The sequence below is a fragment of the Mauremys mutica genome, chromosome 1 (genome assembly GCF_020497125.1).
Source record: "Mauremys mutica isolate MM-2020 ecotype Southern chromosome 1, ASM2049712v1, whole genome shotgun sequence".
NCBI lineage: Eukaryota > Metazoa > Chordata > Testudines > Geoemydidae > Mauremys > Mauremys mutica.
This window is the reverse complement of record NC_059072.1, coordinates 67,195,840-67,214,534: the sequence shown is the minus strand read 5'-3', so window position 1 is coordinate 67,214,534 and position 18,695 is coordinate 67,195,840. Positions and strand designations below refer to the sequence as shown.

Below are 18,695 nucleotides of genomic sequence, written 5' to 3'. Positions count from 1 at the left end.
CTGTTGCCAGCAGCAACAAGCGACCTGGGCCCAGTCTGCCCTGCCCTGCCGGCTCTCAGCATCGCTCGGGGGAGGGGGCAGAAGCCGAAAATAGGCGGGGCGGGAGCTTGGGGGAAGGGATGGAATGGGGGTGGGGTGGAGGCTTGGGTGAAGGGGTGGAGTGGGAGCAGGGCCTGGGGCGGATGGGGGGGATAGTCCCAGGCCCCGCACCCACCTATGGACGGCCCTGACTCCAGCTGAAGCCTCTCCAGTTCTGAGTAGAGCAGGACAATTACTTCCCATATCTTACAGAATGACCTCAGCCTTTTTTGCAACTGCATCACATTGTTGGCTCATGTTCAATTTTTGATCCACCATCACCCCCAGATCCTTTTCAGTAGTACTACCACCTAGTCAGTTATTCCCCATTTTGTAGTTGTGCATTTGATTTTTCCTTAGTAAGGGAAGTATTTTGCACTTATCTTTAGTTATTTTCAACTTGTCTAAATCAGAACAGTTCTCCAATTTGTCAAGATTGTTTTGAATTCTTTGATCTACTATTTCCAAGCAAGAATTAAAAGTTAAATGCAAGCATCACACGTGTGACACAGAGGGCCAGATTTAGACAGCATTTACACTAAAGTAACTCCATTAGCTTGAATGATGTCCTGCTGCATTTACACCCTGTAAATGAGATTGGACTCTAGCCAGGAATGTTATGCAAATAATTATTTTCCCCTAGGAAACTGGAGTCTTTTCATATCCAATAGATTAAAATAAGTGCAAAATTCTGTGAGCCATACCATGCCATCAATATTAAAGCACTATCCCCCTCTTCAAAGTCAATGGGGAATTTTGCTTAAAATTGATGATTTAAATGATCCAGTAATTTTATTTTACTATGGTTTTCACAAATATTCTGATCGTGTAAGAGAAAGGTCTAGAAAACATCTGTTTCCACTGAAAATAAAAGGCTATAGAACTGACAGGTACACTTAAACTAAACTACTTACAGTATAACAGGTCCCAGGTCTTTATCATTGAAAGAAAGGATGATGAGCAAATATGAAGCTAATTTTAGTTATTGTCCTTTATTCATCTTAGATCCGCATTGGATTTTCTGCATCTTGGAGAACAGTAGAAGTACCTCCTCACCCTTTAATGCTATTACATCTACTCCTGGGAATTTCCTTAGGAGTAGCACAGAGATCTTCATCACAAATATTACAGAAAACTACAGTAAAAACATTAATGAAAAACTCCATCTGAACCTGAAGTTGTCTGAAGTAAACGAGAAATCCTGGATTCCAACAACTACCCATCATTACTTCAGTACCACAGAAGAGGTAAGGCAGACAAGTTAATTGGAATATATTGGACCTGGTTTTCAGTCATTCTGTATCTGTGTCAAATGCATTGAGAAGAACCTTGAAAATGCAAGAGGACATATTCAGAGTAAGTGCATCCCAACTGAGCGGGCAAAGGACAGGGTGCTATTTCTGATTTTCCAACTGGCATGCTGTGTGAACTGTGGTTCCATCTCTATTGAAAAGAGAAGTGCTATTCCAACCTTATGAGCCTGATTTTCAGCTGTTTTGCAGGTGCGAGTAATTCCTATGTGCAATTTAGGTAGTTTGGTTAAATACATGGTTTGCAAGTATAAGCGGGTGATGTCTGAATGACTTAAATAATTGTGAACTGGATTCAGCCTGGCTCTTATATTGGGGATATGCAGTGTGGAGACGGTGTAAAGAGCTTTTTCACTGCCACCTTGCATAAGGGTCAAGCAAAACTACAAGCCCTGCACTCAGGGAACCACAGAGGTTGCTCTCTCCTTGTTTCACTTAGGGTGCACTCACCCACAGAGGGAGGGCAGAGATGGGAAGGAGGCAGACTTTGCCCGCCATTATGCATAGGCCAGAAAAAACAGCAAAGAGTACTAAGTTGCATCCTGGAAAATGATGTAGCGGTGTACATGCAGACTCTATAGGATGCCTTCCAGCATTCCCTCTGTGTGCATCTCTTCAAGGTACAGTCAAGCACTGTGGGAGAAAAACTGCACCCTCAGTTTTTTGCACGTGCCATGTGTGGATGCAAAAACACAGATCATCTGTAAAAATCTGGCTATGTGCAGGCAGTAAGGTTTAAAAAATGTGATATGTAATTTGTTGTATCACCGCTACAGATATACTGATGTTTCAAATCCCCTCAATTCCATGTTGCTTCTATTGCCATGGGGTATTTTCTGTGCTAAAAATTTGGAATAAGCAAATAAAAGTGTCTAGTTGTTACTTTAGGTGACAGCATTACTTTGGATGAGACTGGGAAATGTGCTTTGTATCTGCCCAGTTTTGTGTGTATTCCAGTAGAACTAACTAGCATGCAGCTGTTTGGAGTGCTCTATAACAGTTTTCTGTTTATTCAATGGTCTTCACTGTAATGGTGAAATTCACCCTGGCTCAGTGGGCCTGCCCAAGGACATCAGCACCACCTAGGCTTTGCTCGGGGGGAGGGCCGAATGGATAGATTGTGGATGGAGAGGCCTCGAAGCAAGGCCTCCACATAGGATGACCAGACTGCAAGTGTGAAAAATCGGGACGGGGGTGGGGGGTAATAGGAGCCTATATAAGAAAAAGACCCAAAAATCAGGACTGTCCCTATAAAATCAGGACATCTGGTCACCCTACCTCCACATCCCTGGTTTGCACCCATTCTGCATGAGCTAATGTGGAGAGCAGCACTGGAGGTAGACAGGGGGAGCAATGTGACCCAGGATCCAGATCCAGAATCCGAACACCCTGCACAAAAGGTACAGAGAGGCTGTAGCTGCTATCCCAGCACATAGGCTGAAGCAACTGCAGCAAGAGGTAAAGTTGCTGTACTGCAACCCCGCAGTCTGGTGCTGAGCTGAGGGTGGATTTTGCATTGCATACAAGTATGATTTGATTTTTCAGGCTTCATGCAAGTGATTTAGATGTTACCCTATATGATTTGCATTCAAAGTACATCAGGCTAGCTCTCTCACACAACACCATTAAGGTACATGCATCCCTACTAGAATGCTAAGGGCCTACTGGTAACTTCCCTCTGAATGGAAATTTTACACAATATCTTCTGTTGTTAATAGCAAACTTACACTCTGCCTCCCCACACTGTCACAAAGTACCCCCATCAAAGTTTTGGAAAAATCAGGCCACATCATGATCTAGTGAACTTGGAATTCCTAAATTATAGTCCTGGTTTTGCCACTGATTCACATCAGTGGACATCAGCAAATCACATAAGTCAAATTTTTCAAGCCTAGATGCCTAAAATGAAGCACTTAAATCCATATTAAGCATTTACATAAAAGTGATCTAATTTTTGGAGGTATTGAGCACCTGCAGATCTCAGCAACATCAAGCCATTTTAATTTAGGTGCTTCACTTTAGTCATACAAGTTTAACATTTTTGGCCTTAAATTACTAGTCTTTCAGTTTCCCTGTCTGTAAAATGGGGTTAAAACATGTATTTGTCCACTTGCCATGGGTGTTTAAAGGATTGTATGTTTGTACAATGCTTTGAAAATAGAAAGAGCTATGTAAGTACGTAGTATCATTGTTAGGAACACAATGCTGTCTGTGAACAGTACCAACACAGGCCAGTCTCCATGGCTTACTGAATAAAAGCCTTGACGTTGTTTGACTGTGAACAAATCCATTTTGGGGGGGACAATGGTGGCACTTGAATAAAACAAAATGTTTAGTTTAGAACAGCTTTGGGTTGCAAGTAAATCTGCAGCTTGCACTTTCAAAGCTGCGACAAAAGCTATGCAAAGCCCATTTCCTTCTGATTAAAAAAAAAGAGAGAGAGCACAGTTGGTGTTAAAAAAAAAAAAAAAAGCCAGGAAACCTTGGGAAAGTGTCTGAAAAAGACTGGAGCCTGCTATTAGACACACATCCGGGCACTCCCAAAACTCACTTCCAGCTTTAAAAAAAAAAAAAATCTTGGCTGAGCAGACTGATTCAGTAACTGCTAAAGGCTGTGCTTACTGATTTAATAAGAGTGTGTCTGTTCAGTACCAACTTAGAATTAATTATTTGGTACTATGCTGTTTATTCTGTTAAAATCTAGTACCATCCATGACCTATCCTATCCCTTATTCCTGTGTTGGAATAGACATCTCTGGAAATCCTTACCCTTGAGCGTCACTGTCCTCTGCAATATATAGAAGGATTCCTGGAAGTCCACAAACCTATACTTATTTTCCAGTGGAAACACAGGAAGGGTGAAGCTTTTAAAGCCTTTTCGATTGCAGGAGTAAAAATCAATCAGTCACTCAATAAAAAAAGAACTGCTTCTCAGTTTAAGGACAACACAGAAAAAGCAGTAGCATCCTCTTACCTGTGAATCTCCCAGGATGAAATTTTGAAATTTGGCTCTCTTTTGCCATATAGCACAATACAATTGAATTATTCTGGTTGGAAACAACCTCTTTAGGAGAATTCAATCCTTTTAGGTGAAATACAACATTTGGTTGAAGCTATGAAGCTGCCCCTGATTTCATTCAGACCAAATGGTAAAGGAAAGGGCAATTGGGCTAATTGTCTAGAAACGTACCTGCAAATTTGAACAAAAAAAGTTTGCCATGTTCCTCAGACACAGATTTTTCTTCTTTCATGCCAAATGTATATTTAGTTTATGTATTTTTAAAGTACATCTTTGCTATAATTTAAGATTCTGAACATGTTGCATTATCAGAAGTACTTATGTATGATCTACACAAGTTCAAAAAAAGACAGGTGCTTTTAAACATGCACATGTTGAAATAGGGAGCTATATTTTTTTTCTTTTCAGATATGCTATGCTTATAGGTCTCTGAAGATTGCTGTTCCCTGGTATGGTGACAATATTGATAATATTTTGTCCTTCTTGAAAGCACTATCTCCTCACTGTTTCTAAAAATGATCTTATAATATCAGGAGTACTTGTGGCACCTTAGAGACTAACACATTTATTTGAGCATAAGCTTTTGTGGGCTACAGCCCACTTCATCAGATGAAGTTTATACTCAAATAAATGTGTTAGTCGCTAAGGTGCCACAAGTACTCCTGTTCTTTTTGTGGATACAGACTAACACGGCCGCCACTCTGAAACTTATAATATCAGAAAGTCTGAGTGACTAGTGCAGAAACAGACATCACTCAACTTGAATTGATTTTAACAAGGTACTTCGATCATTTCAGATCTACATTTATTTTGTTCTAACACACATGCTACGTGTTACCTATCAAACTACTGTTTATCACTTTAGAATAGCTCTTTGGGGCACAGACCATCATTTTGTACCGTGTTTGTTCAGTGCCTATCACCATAGGGTCCTGGTCAGTGACTGGGGTTCCTAGCACTACCATAATACAAATAGTAAATAAAAATAATACTAATATTATCACTGTAGCTTATGAATCACATAATTGTGGTTACAGAACAATTTTAGACATGTCACTGAAATTGATCCAGCATGATCTCATGTTTGGGTTGCTGCTCAATTTTTTGTTGATGTCCCTCATTTTGAGCCAGATTCTGCCACATTTGTTGCAATGGGACTATGTGCAGAATAATGTGTTGATCGTAATAGCATCAGTGGACTCCTGCACACAGTCCCACTGAAATCAATGGAGCTTTGCACAGGTGTGGGAATCCACACTCAGAAAGCTCAGTGTGGGCTCAGAGACCAAGATACTATTCAGCACGAGTGAAACTGGTAGAAGTTTGGCCTTTTCACACTGTTGGATCTTGCTTATCAGACCAATCACTTATTTCTAACAATAGACAGAAATATCCAGCACTCTCCCCCACCCCCACCCCTTCCTCCAAGATGGTTAACAAACATAGCCATTTTTAACTCAAGGCATTTTTTCATGTCAGTGCCCACAGAAGAAAATGTAACAATGCTGGTGACAAACTTACTTAATTGTTGATCATGAAAGTTAAAACCCTTGTACATGATATAGTACTGAAAATGCAGAAATATAATATATCCTGTTTAAAGGGAGGGGGGATCCTATCTTTCTTCTCTATTCAACTCCAAATTTACCCAATCTGCTTCTAGCTTGTTATCTATCCTGAAGGTGTGAAACAATTCTAGGTACATTCCCCCACTCCCACCCCTTGTTTGCTATGGCTTGAAATGTAAATGAAAGGAAATGGGAGTAAATAGGAGAAGTGGTGGGTTCTGCTGTTGCTTCTGCTTCTTTAGTGTATGAAATTCATTTTCTTTGTTCCCTGAGAATCTGGAGACTTTCTTGCTTTCTGTGGTGTGTATTTTTAGTTTCAGAGCTATTCAGGGACTGGGAAGGAGATTGTTTCAAGGACAAAAGTTGAGGGTGGGGGGAAGTGGAGATAACTTGGCCCTCTTTGATGGACTGGTTACTCCTCCATCCATGGAGTTGTGGAGAAATGAAATACCAGGGCATACAAAGCCTTCCATTATGTTTTGTGTTCTTACAGGTAGAGATTAGACTGGTGTGAATATGATAGAAAAATAACGACTGAGTATGTTGACGGCTGGGTATCTAATCTTGGGCACTGCTGAAATGACCCTGGGGGGCAGAGAGAGAATGAAGGAGGGGCTGAAACACTTAGCCAGAACATAGCACTAGCCAGATGATGACTTTGCAGAGGCACCACCAGTCGCTAGACAGATGGGAAAGGAGGTTTGGAACCAATCTGTGGAAAGCCCAGGTCGGCAAAGGCTGGGGGGAGGAGGGGGGCTGGGAAAGTGAACTGGATGGGACCCGGGGTGAGGCAAGCCTGAAAGGAGACGGTTTACACAAGCGATTCCGCTGGGTATGGGGGGGGGGAGAAGCCCAGGGCAATCGGCAGCTGGCCGCTGCGGGGTCAGAAATAGCCCTGGGATGGGAGCGGAGCCCGGGAGGAAGATCGGAAGGAAGCGGGCCGGGGGGAGGAGAGGAAAGTGAAGGGGGAGAGCGAGAGGCGCTGAGCCTAGGACCAGGAGGAAGGAGCGGAGGAAAGTGAAAGTCTCGGAGCAGGCTGAGGGGGGCACAAGGGGCAGCCCGGCCTGGGCGCCCTGCCGGCCGCAGACATTGGCTCCTGCCCCCCTCCCTCCCCGCATTGTGCCTCTGGAGAGGGACGCGAGGAAATTGCCTTTTGATTGCGGAAGTCGGCGGCCAGGGCTGAGGCAGAGTCAGCCGGGGTCAGCATGGCAGCGTGGGAAGTGCTGCGCCGAGCTGCCGCCTCCTCCTCCTCCTCCTCCTCTCGGAGCCTGCAGCCGGCCGCGGGCAGCCCCTGCGCACCCCCTGCCCGAAGGAAACCTCAGGGAGCGCGGGGCCCCCCCTGAGCGCGGGCAGCAAGTGCCCTGCGCCCGCCGGCCGGCCGGGGGGAGGGGGCTCGACCCAGGACCCATTTGGGGCAACTTCGCTTCTTTATCCTCCCCACCCCCCACTACGGGGACTATTGCCAGTCAGACACTGGGGGCAATGCTGCGCGCGGCAGCTGGGGTCTCCCTGTGCCTGGCGCTGGCCCTCATCAAGGTGAGCTGCCGGGGGGGGGACCCCCATTTCATCTTCATTGAGTCCATCCCAGAGCAACTCGCCTGCAGCCCCCTTTCCTGCTGCTCAGAGACTCCCCTCTGCCCCCTGCCACTCGCCCACCTCTCCCCAGGTGAATTTCCACCGCCGCCTTCATCATTAGCACCCACCCCCCCGCAAACCAGGGGCAGGGGGGCAATGTCTCCTTTCCTTGACTCACTTTGCAAGTCTCCCCACCTGGTGAGCGACCCCAATGGCCCCTAGACCGACGCAGGGAATCAGGTGAGTGCTGCAGAAGTCAAGGCACGTTGTGGCTAACCACGGGCTGTGTTGTCCTCTCCAGAAGGGGCATGGGGAGCCTGTGAAATGCGCCATCAACCTGACGGAGTGGAGGGTTTCCAGCCAGTCTGTCGATCTCAAATGGAGCAGTTTGGGGAATCTCTGCAACTTCACCCTGACGTGCAGCTCTGACAACGTCTCGCACACAGAGTGTCATCCCGTCCAGAAGACTAACGAGTCCTACGAATGCAGCTACATCGGCTTAGAAGCAGGGACTTTGTATCATCTCAGGATTTTCTCTCTCTCTGACACAGAAACGAGCAACATCTCCTTGCAAACAGGTAAGGGCGACAGGTGCAGAAGTGCTGCAAACTTTTTTTTTGGCAGCGTAGGAAAGGGGGTTTGGGATGTTTTGTTCCCCCCCACCTCCTTATTTCGAAGCTGATTTTCCTGACCTTGCTTTGATGATGGAAAATAGAAGGCAGATGATGTCCCAAAGGATTATTGACGCTATTTCCAAAGGCACTTTAAATCTATATCGTTTGCAGCAGGCTGGCTGTAGAATTCCCATGCTTTAACTCCTTCCCAGTTGCTCTCAGTAAGTGCTGCTGAAAAGTAGCACTCTAGGATTGAAGGGAGATTTTACTATGAATAGTCTAAATTTGTTTAAAGGGTTTATTTTGTTAAAAAATAGATTTCAAACTATTATACAAAACAGAAGATCTATTTTGAAATAGCAGCATAAAACATGCTTTATGCTCTTCAAAGACTTTACAGATTCTCTGTTCATAGCATATTTGCTTGCATTTAAAACACAACTATTCCATTATAAACCAACTGAACCTATCAAGAGTGGATAACTGACTGTCTTACTCTGCATAACTTTATTGGAAATAAGTTTGACCAATTTCAGCCCATGAAACTGATAGGTAGTTGTTCAAAGCTAATATCTTTTCCTAAAATAAAACTGCTTGTGATTATAGTTAAAATTAAAATGTATGTACATTTCCTGCAAATACAAATCATGGGAATACATGTGGTATTACATAAGGACCAGTTGTTCTCAATAGGTTTATTGTATTGGAAACAATTGTCTATAAATATACGCAAATATTTTCTATCTATATTCTGCAAATGCAATGTCATGGGTTTCCTAAGTACAAACAATTTATAGCTTTAAAACAAAGAACTGCACCGAACTATTGACTTCAGTGGGAGAAAGATTGGACCCTTTCTTACATATACTGATGTTTTAATTTCATATATTTCTTTATTTTAAAGCTGCTGAAATATAATATTTCACAGCCTTCTGCTAGTTGCTAATACAGGACTCAAACCAGAGTTGTTAAAAACATGTAAACGGGTCTATGATCTGATGCCTTCCTTTATCCTTTGCCGAAATTTTAGCTGTAGAGAGGCACTGCAATTTTTAAATGTAGTCTTTGTTTATGTCTGAAGGTGATAGTAGATGAATACTTAGAAGTGACCCTCTCTAATCCTCATTGCCTTATATCACAATTACCGTGCCTCTTCTCCAAATAATGTTAACTAACCTCAGTTAACTGGCAATCAGTTAACTCAAGGTAAAACAATCTGGTGTAGTCAAATCCAGTGTGATAGGCATATATTCAACACTAGAAATATTTTTAGAATGGTTTGGTAGAACTAATAGTTTCCACAGTAACAGAAATTTAAATCTATATCATGCATTGCTCCAACTGTTTTTAATATTGATGAGTATTGCTTTGAAAGTAAAAATAACAAATTAACTTATCTAAGTAGCAGGTATCTATCACAAGCTTTGTTGAATGGTAAAGGTTTCTTATATAACCCTTGAATAAACGATGAGCAATAGGTAGCAACATAGACAGCAATTATACATTATACAAGTGAAATGTGTTTTGATTATGTAATAATAATTAATTTAGACAAGGGTTTATATATATCGTTTTTGACAGATTTCCATCTTGGTGAACAGCCTTTCACAGAATATAAGAAAATGATAGAATGATTGAAACAGATCTGTGTAGAATATTTTATTATCACATATCTTATGGATACAAAGTAATAAGATTGACAAAAGTTTACAGCTGAAATCCTCCAGATTAGTTTACCTTGATCTAGGTGAGGGTTGGGTTTGGATAGCAGAGAAGTTAGCAAGAAGGAGAGAGGGGTTTTTTTATACATATCTCTCAAGGAAATTGAAAATTGCCTATGGAAGCAGCTACTCAGGTTGCTTTATTTGCAATATTTACTTTGCAATATTACCCAGCACCTGAATGTAGTCAAGTCATTTACATAATTTGGATTATGTATAGAAATACACAATTATCTGCCAAATGTAACTATTTACAATGTTTTAATTAATGTCTTTGATTTGTTTTTAAAGAAGCTATTCCTTCATTTTCACTAGGGGCAACATTTTACTCTAGTTTTCTGGAAGATTTCCCCACTTTTTTCTCACTGACTTCTAGTGTCAGTACTTCTGTGAACTAAGTTATGGAAACTGAATCTATAAAGGCATTCATTCTTGGAAACTAACCTATGAGTGTGTTTGTGTGAGGGGGCCTTTTGGGGCAGATTATACTGAAAGACAAAATTCCCATTGACTTTAATAGGAGCAGAATCAGTCCCATTGTGTATATAGATGTGTATAAAATCATCTATGTTACACAGACCACATACATAACTTCTCGTGAACATTCAGTATTGCTTACGCTTTTATAGGCTGGTTCTCATGCCGAGTTTACACTTTGCCCATGACGTTTTGCTTAATGCTGTACCTTAATGTCAAATGTTCACACTTACAATATGAAGTGGTAGGGTAGTTAAAATAATGTTGAAGTTTAACTTAAGCCCCTAAAATTAAAAAAAAATCATTCTATCTTTTATTTTGCTCCATTCTGCTTTGGTATTTAAAGTGAGATCAATGCATAGTAAATACCACACATGCTGCAATTCCTAAGCAAAAGGTTTAAATTGAGGAAAACCTTTAATTTGATTTGGTTTTGTGAGTATAATTCATACTTTTAAATTACTTTAAGATACTGTAATTTAATACGTTAATGTATTAAAAGAAGAACTTTATATGTTAGTAGACAGGGCTTTTTCTAAACAAGAAAAAAAGAGTTTACCTAAATTACCATTTAATTTGACAACTGAAGACTATTAATTTGTAGAACATTGATCCAATACACCACGCAGGTTCATTCAGGTGAAGTCTGTCATGGCAATGTTTACTGAAGAATCTTTAGTCTACAGATTATTAATTAGAAAAGACAATATCTGTACCTCTACAACTGGTCTTCACTCCCCTAAAATGTGGCATAAATATTATATATCTTGCTGTTTCATTTTGATAGTAGTGCTATTTTTGGAGAGCAGAAAATGAGAGGGAAATGCTGATAATTTATCAGAACTGAGCTCTACAGATAAATTCTGCACTGTAAACCTAAGATAACAGATGTGATTAGGCATCAAGTTTGTGCCTTTGGCATATTTTAGTATTGATATTGGCAGTTCTGTAGTATTTGAAATATATAAACTAGTGTACAAGGTATACATTTACATATATCTATTCTGGACAATATTACTGATATTTTAAAATCTGTGATGACAACTTATGTGTCTAGGGGGCTGTCTTGTAACCCTTATTCAAATGTGAATAGGGACCATTGTATGAATAAAGGTGGGAGGATTGGATTTTATATGTTTTCAGATAAAAATACTTGGGCCCTGATTCCGAAAACACTTATGCACATGTCTAACTTTTTACATCTGAGTAGTCCCTCTGAGTGACTTCAAGGCATTAAATAGAACATTAGGGCCAGATTCACAAGATAACTGCATTGGGCTCCATAGGCAAGTTAGATGGAGAAACGCCCATCTTCCCCTGCTTTGTGCATTGCACTGGGGCTTAGGCATCTGAACACCTAAAGGGGAGCAGCAGAAACTCTTCTGCACACTGGCAAAAACATGGGCACCTATGGAACTTTTACTGCAAAAACGTAGGTGTTGAGTGAGTTTAGGCCTACAGGGTTCAGTTGTAGCTGAGCAGGGGGCTTGTGAATCCCATTGGGGCCTGATTCTGGGATTTAGGCACCAACAGTAGCACTTAGGTGCCTAAGTCCTTTTTTGAATCCAGCCCTTATTTAAAAAAACATGTTTACATTAGGAAGTTCTAAATTAAGGTTAAATTTGTGGGAAAATACATATTTTAAAATCCAAATGTAATTAAGGCTGGCTAGCTCAGCTGGTTAGAGCCTGGTGCTAATAACACCCAGGTCATGGGTTCAAGCCCCATGCTGGCCACTCCATGTGCCAGAGGGGGAGGGATAGCTCAGTGGTTTGAGCATTGGCCTGCTAAACCCAGGGAAGTGAGTTCAGTCCTTGAGGAGGCCATTTAGGGAACTGGGGTAAAAATCTGTCTGGGGATTGGTCCCACTTTGAGTAGGGGGTTGGACTAGATGACCTCCTCAGGTCCCTTCTAACCCTCATATTCTATGAATTGGTCTTTAGAACCTTGAAGATAGCTTAATCATGTTTTTATTTGGGTATTTCCTTGGTTTTTTAATACATTATTTAAAACTTGCTGTTGACTCTTATATTTTCATTCATAGAGACACTAAGTTTAGCCATAATTAGATGGGGTTTTAATACATTGTACGACATGGTATTAGGCCTCAGCTGGAGTATTGTGTTCAGTTCTGGGCACCACATTTCAGGAAAGATGTGGACAAACTGGAGAAAGTCCAGAGAAGAGCAACACAAATGATTAAAGGTCTAGAAAACGTGACCTATGAGGGAAGATTGAAAAAATTGGGTTTGTTTAGTCTGGAAAAGAGAAGACTGAGAGGGGACATAACAGTTTTCAAGTACGTAAAAGGTTGTTACAAGGAGGAGGGAGAAAAGTTGTTCTTCTGAACCTCTGAGGGTAGGACAAAAAGCAATGGGCTTGAATTGCAGCAAGGGCGGTTTAGGTTGGACAATAGGAAAAACTTCCTAACACTCAGGGTGGTTAAGTGTAATGCCAATAGACTCCAGTCATCAGCAGGGAGGATCAAACCAGGGATCTCTGGAGCTTAGTGCATGAGCCTCTACAGCATGAGCTAAAAGCCAACTGCCTGTTAGCTAAGGTTGTAGAGCAAACTCATTTCATCTATCTCTTTAAGTAGTCTCAGTGCCACTAGATGGGACAGAACCACACACCCAGGAGGTGTGTAGGTTACATAAGCACTGGAATAAATTGCCTAGGGAGGTTGTGGAATCTCCATCATTGGGGATTTTTAAGAGCAGGTTGGACAAACACCTGTCAGGGAAGGTTTACATAATACTTAGTCCTGCCTTGAGTGCAGGGGTCCCTTCCAGTTCTATGATTCTATGATATTCTCCTAAAGTACTACACTGGTAGATACTGTTACTGCCTTGATTCAGATTGGTTCCACTGACATATACAGGCACCTGTGCTAGCAACCACTTTGAGGTTAAGTATTTGAACTGAATAAAAATTCTATCACCCTAGTAATATACCAACAGAGTTCATAAACTCTGTCAGACTCCAAGCCAATTTGGAGATAAGACTAAACCCCCTTATTTTTTTCTGTGGCTTTATAAACTCCACAGATGTTGATGGACCATCCTTGTAATCCTATAAACTGTGAGATCTTTGGGACAAATCTCATTTACTGTATCTTGTACAGCAGTGAGCATAATGGGACCCTGACATAGTCAGCCTGTAAGCATTACAAATTTTAAATAATAATAATCCTCTCCAGAGACATATTCTCTATTCATAATCTATAATGGTGTAGTGTGATATAAAGGTTTTATCATCATGAATTTGGGCTTCATTCCTCACAAGAAGCAAAACATTAAGCAGCTCATCCCAAAGAAATTGATTGTTTAAGGACTGTAGGATCAGGCCCATTAACTAATCTTCACAAAATTCATGTGTGGTAGGTAAGTATTATCTCTGATTTATAGAAACGGAAACAGAGAGAGAGAGAGAGGTTAAGTGGTTTGCTGAAGGCCACAAAGAGTTGAGATTGGAATTTGAGAGTTCCCAGCTCTCAGTCCTGTGCTCACATCCTAGATTATATCTTTCTCATGGATAATATATTATGTTTCCATAATTACAATCCATCGTGTCTTTGGGAATCTGCAGCTGTAATCATAGCTAGTCTGTTAATCAAATGTACATAGAAGGGCTATGGATGTCCAGTAAGTCCTCTTACTGAAAAAATTCACAGCAACTAAGATATTAGTGCATTAGAATTAAAAAAAAATTAAACCCCCAGATTTATTTATTTTATATATTCAAAGGCATTCATTCATTATAGAATAGTATAAAAATATCTTCATGAAAATGTTTTATTTCTGTGATATATCAGTGTGGGACAGTTGCCAGCAGAGAATTTTATAACAATGTAAATGGTTTTTTAAGTGTTTGTTTCCAGCCAGAGGTCTTTGAGCCCAGGCATTTCCCAATCTCATTGTTCCTTTGTTCTAACGGATGTACAAAGGACTGAGTGTTTTGTTTGCTGGGCCAGATAGATTAGATAAAGTTTGAATTTCTGAACTTCACCTTCTAGGCACGCAACTTTTTTTTTAAAATACACCTTGGAAATTAAATTCCACACCCAGCACAGTGCACATTATGAAGAAACTGTAGCACATAAAATAATAATGTGCTATTATCTTTGATATGATTTGGTAAGAGACGTGATTACAGTGTTGATTACTTTTGCAGTCAGTCAGCCTAATCCTAATTCTGTTGTTTCAGTGAAAATGAAAGATCGTTCCATTTATCACCTATGGTTCTCCACTTAAGAATTTCCAGCGTCTCTTACCTTACACAATGGTAGTATTTGTTTGACTCCTAAAGGGTGACTTTTTCTAATTCGACCAATCACCTTCAAATAATAATTTTACATTCTTTCTATTTGCCGGATAATAGTCTTTAATGGATTATTATATATTATAGGTGGACCTGGTAGCAAAGTCTTATAATTAAGGTTGCCTGACACTTTCCATTACAACCTTCTGTTTCAATTGCTGCAGCTCTTTCAAGCTTTTCACTGTTTGGCCTGAGACTTTCTATGTTTGCACTTTGCCTCAGGTGGATTATTTTTTTTTTTTTAATTTCAGCTGAATCAGTTCATTGTTTCCAAAAGGTTAAGAGAAAAATAGGTAGTTTTGTCCATTTCAGTTTTCTTCCATCTGTTATTTGAAGCGCTCTAGTGCCTCTGTGGTTTGAAGCAGGAACTTGAAATTCAGTAGAGTCCTCGGTTCAGAGATTTGCCTTGTTTTCCTCTGAAATTCCTATCATATCAGACTGACACCTGGAAAATCACCATTTGCACATGTTCAGCAGAGCTTTTTAAAGGCGACTGGTTAAAATTTCTCAACAGTCCATCTGCACTGAGCATGCTCCAGCCCCAAAGAGCTTCCTCACAGGCAAATGCCCCTGAGCACGCTCCCAGGTGCAGAGTTCCAAGGGGAGGGGGCAGGAAAACAGCAGCAGCGGTAGCAGCTGCCACCATCACTTTGGCCTAGCAAGAACTGTTGTGCTGGGCACCAAAATGGAGACCATGAGTTCTCGACTCAGCTCTTTGCAGCCCTTATTACTGAGCAAGGCCTCACGCCCCCACCTTAGAAGGCAAGCAAGTCACATTTCCTCCCATTTTACAGATAGGGTAACTGAGAGGTTGCACAAAGTCACTTCAGAAGAAGTTGAAAATCAAATCCAGGGCCACATTCTGTGCTGCACTAAAATGTATGGCCCAGCGGAGAGGGCGAAGGTGACTGTAAACCACGTTTGTGCCTCCCAGATTCTAACCTGCTCTAGCAGCCTGTGTGTCCTCCCCCTCACCACCACCCCCGCCCCAGTAAGAGAAGCCCTGGGAGGATGCTCTAACTCACAGCAGCCTTACGAGGCTGCCTCCAGGCTTCTCCACAGCCCAGACTTTCCTGTGTGCAGAACAAGCCTGTGTGCAGAACAAGCCCTATGGAAGAGTCAGTGTGGTTTGGATGGAATCTATGGGGGGGTAGTTTGTTTTTTTTTAAACCTAGACGTTTACGTACAAGAAATTATATTAAAAGAATATTACGTTTGCCAAGTCAGGCACTCAAAAGTTAGGAAATGTCTGAATCAAAGTTGCCCATTTGTTTTATGGGGCCCCTGCCTTACTCAGGGTGCACAGTTAATGAAGCAGTGGGTTGAAAGAAGGAAAAGGATGGGTTTTGAGGGGTTAAGATGCAGTGCTGGTATCCTGCACAGCTGGGATCTCTGCCTGGCTCTGCCACACTCTTTGTGTGCTATGTTGGGCAAGGCATATGCACAAGGAGACTGTATTAAGGCAGCATGGGCACTAAATTCAGTCACTTCCTAATTTCTAAGTGCTTAAGTCTGCAACTTTAGTACTTTTTTGTACATTAACATAATTATGTTACCAAATACAAATGAGAGCTTTAGTGCATCAGTGTCTAATGACTTCTTTTAGTTACAGGAAACTATAAAATAATCAAAAGTCTGTGCATTTTGGAGTATACTTGCTATCAGTTTTGGAGCTTAAGCTTTCTCTCAAGCAGTTTTGCCCAAGATGACTACTTAATCAATTTGATATGTTCTCAAAGAATAGTCCTTTAAAGTATACATTCTAAAAGCTTATATACAGGTGGGGGTTGTTTTGTTGTTGTTGTTTTAGACATGGTGTGCAGGACAATACTTCTGGTATTGGAGACCCTTCCAGTAGAAGAGTGGATATGTATTGTCAGAAGGTGCTTATGCAGACTGAAGACAATAGCAAAAAGCAAAACACTATCATCATTAAAATTATACTTTCATCTTGAAGAACTTTAAATTTACACACTTTTGTGCACAACTTAACTGCTGGGAAATGCTGAAATATGTTGTGCATTTATTTGTGGCGTTGTATTGTGCATCCAACTAAAAACACCCTCATAATCTGGCATAAGTGCCTGAAAGTTAGTCACTGATGCTCTAATATTTATAGGCTACATTATCCTGAGTCATTATGACTGCAGGGCTGTTTATGATATAGAGATGCCATAGTTTTGTTGTCAACAGATTTTGAAACTCTTTATTTACACACAATGAAGCATGCGCTTTTCTATAATACACATATAGCTGAGTTCTCCAGGGCCAATTTATAGGAAGATTAGTTGTGTTTTCAGTGAGTACAGTGTTTTGGAATGGAATAAAGAAAGAATTTTCAATAAAGATTTGCAGTGGAATGTTGAAAAACTGGGAAATTGTTGGAGTTGATTGAGCTTACCTGTAAAACTCTTCTAAAACCCAACTAAATTAATATTTTTGCTATTATTTTTAATACAGATCCGTTACCACCAGCTAGGTTTGAAATTAATAAGGAAAAAACTACTTCCACAAGCTTACAGGTCTCGTGGAGTCCATCCTCAGGAAAGGTGGACTGGTATCAGCTACAATTATCTGATCATAATAATAAAAAGATACAGAATGTCTCAATACAAGGAGGTATTTCAAGAAGAGAAGAGACCTTTTCCAATCTCACCCCTGGGAGCAAATACAATGTTATCATCACTGCAGTTGCTGGAAATAAAAGCACCCCAGCAATTCACATCAGCGGATCTACTGGTGAGACCTGTTTTACTGTAGTGCATCTAAATAAGGCTACTGAGCATTTTTACACACATTTAGAGGTTATGCATTTCAAAAAGGGTATAGATATACATTTCTCCTAGATAGCAAATTACGCATGTAATCAGTCTTCATTAACCTAGCAAATGGTTCGCGTTGGTTATAAATAGAAGTAAACAAAGAATTTCTAACTAATTTTAAGAGACATCTTCTAAGTATGAAGAAATGTTGACAGGTCCAATTTGGTCATCAACTTTGGTTTTGCTTTTGGCAAACCCTAAACACTCAAAATCTTTGCAAAGTTGAACAGTTCAATCTTGCTCAGATAGTAAATAAAACCATCACCTGTAAAACATATGTTTTTTATTTCATCAGTGCCATCCCCAGTGCAAAACATTCAGATCAGTGTCAAGACAGACACTATCCATGTTTCATGGTTACCTGGCTCTGGTTATGTGGATCGATACAGGCTGGTGTTACTGGATAAAGAAGGACCAGTTCGTGAGATCACCCATGAGGAGCGCTTACTTTCCTACACTTTTCTTGGACTTACAGCAGGACATCTGTATAATCTCACTATCATAGCTGAAGCTGCAGGACTAGAGAGCTACAACTTTAAACTGGTTAGGACAGGTATGATATCATAAATAACTCATAGTAAAACTGAGGTTGCAATACAGTGCATTTCAAAATAATAAGTGGGATTGTTTGGTCTGGCCTAAACTGAACACTAAGGTTCATAATTCTGCCCTCTGAGTGGCAGAGCTCCAGCTGATCCCATTTGAGTATTGCATGCCTGAATCTGGGCAGCATACAGCCCCATTCTTTCATATTGTATGAGGTTTAACTTCATGAGCCTCAGTGACTTTCATGATGTGAGTTTCAGAGCTTAGTGGTTTTCAGAAAAATTGGAGGTAAATATTTCAGTAGTTCCTTTTTGGGGGGGTTAGAAATCCTGACTTTGAGACTCATTGAAAACTCCTGTTGACTTCACTGGGAATTATGCATATGGCATGACTGTAGATTGTGACCCACTATTTAAATCTGCATGGAATAGCATGGGCGAAAGTGGTCACTTTAGAAAAACAAGAGAGGAAGAAAAGAACCTTCATAACTTTTGATACGTTTAAGAATAACCCTAGCAGAAAACAAGGTAAAAGTTGTTGGTTTGCTTTTCTTCTGGTGAAATGTCAAAATACAGAGAGTCATATTTTGATCCCACTTACACCGGTGTCAATCAGGAATAATTCCAGTCAAACTACAGCTTTTAT

At 40.8% G+C, this 18,695-nt stretch overlaps 1 protein-coding gene and 1 non-coding gene across 2 annotated transcripts in view; both read left to right on the top strand.

Annotated features, from left to right (window-relative positions):
* Positions 1-18,695, top strand: part of PTPRB (protein tyrosine phosphatase receptor type B) — an 86,083-nt gene that overhangs the window by 18,333 nt on the left and 49,055 nt on the right. The window contains exons 3-6 of the mRNA XM_044978698.1: positions 1,084-1,325; positions 7,852-8,128; positions 17,143-17,421; positions 17,800-18,057. Of these exons, the coding sequence (XP_044834633.1) occupies positions 1,084-1,325; positions 7,852-8,128; positions 17,143-17,421; positions 17,800-18,057 (1,056 nt within the window). The remainder of the gene's footprint in view (positions 1-1,083; positions 1,326-7,851; positions 8,129-17,142; positions 17,422-17,799; positions 18,058-18,695) is intronic.
* Positions 12,025-12,098, top strand: TRNAI-AAU. Its single transcript has one exon. It is a non-coding gene; the product is annotated as a tRNA-Ile (tRNA).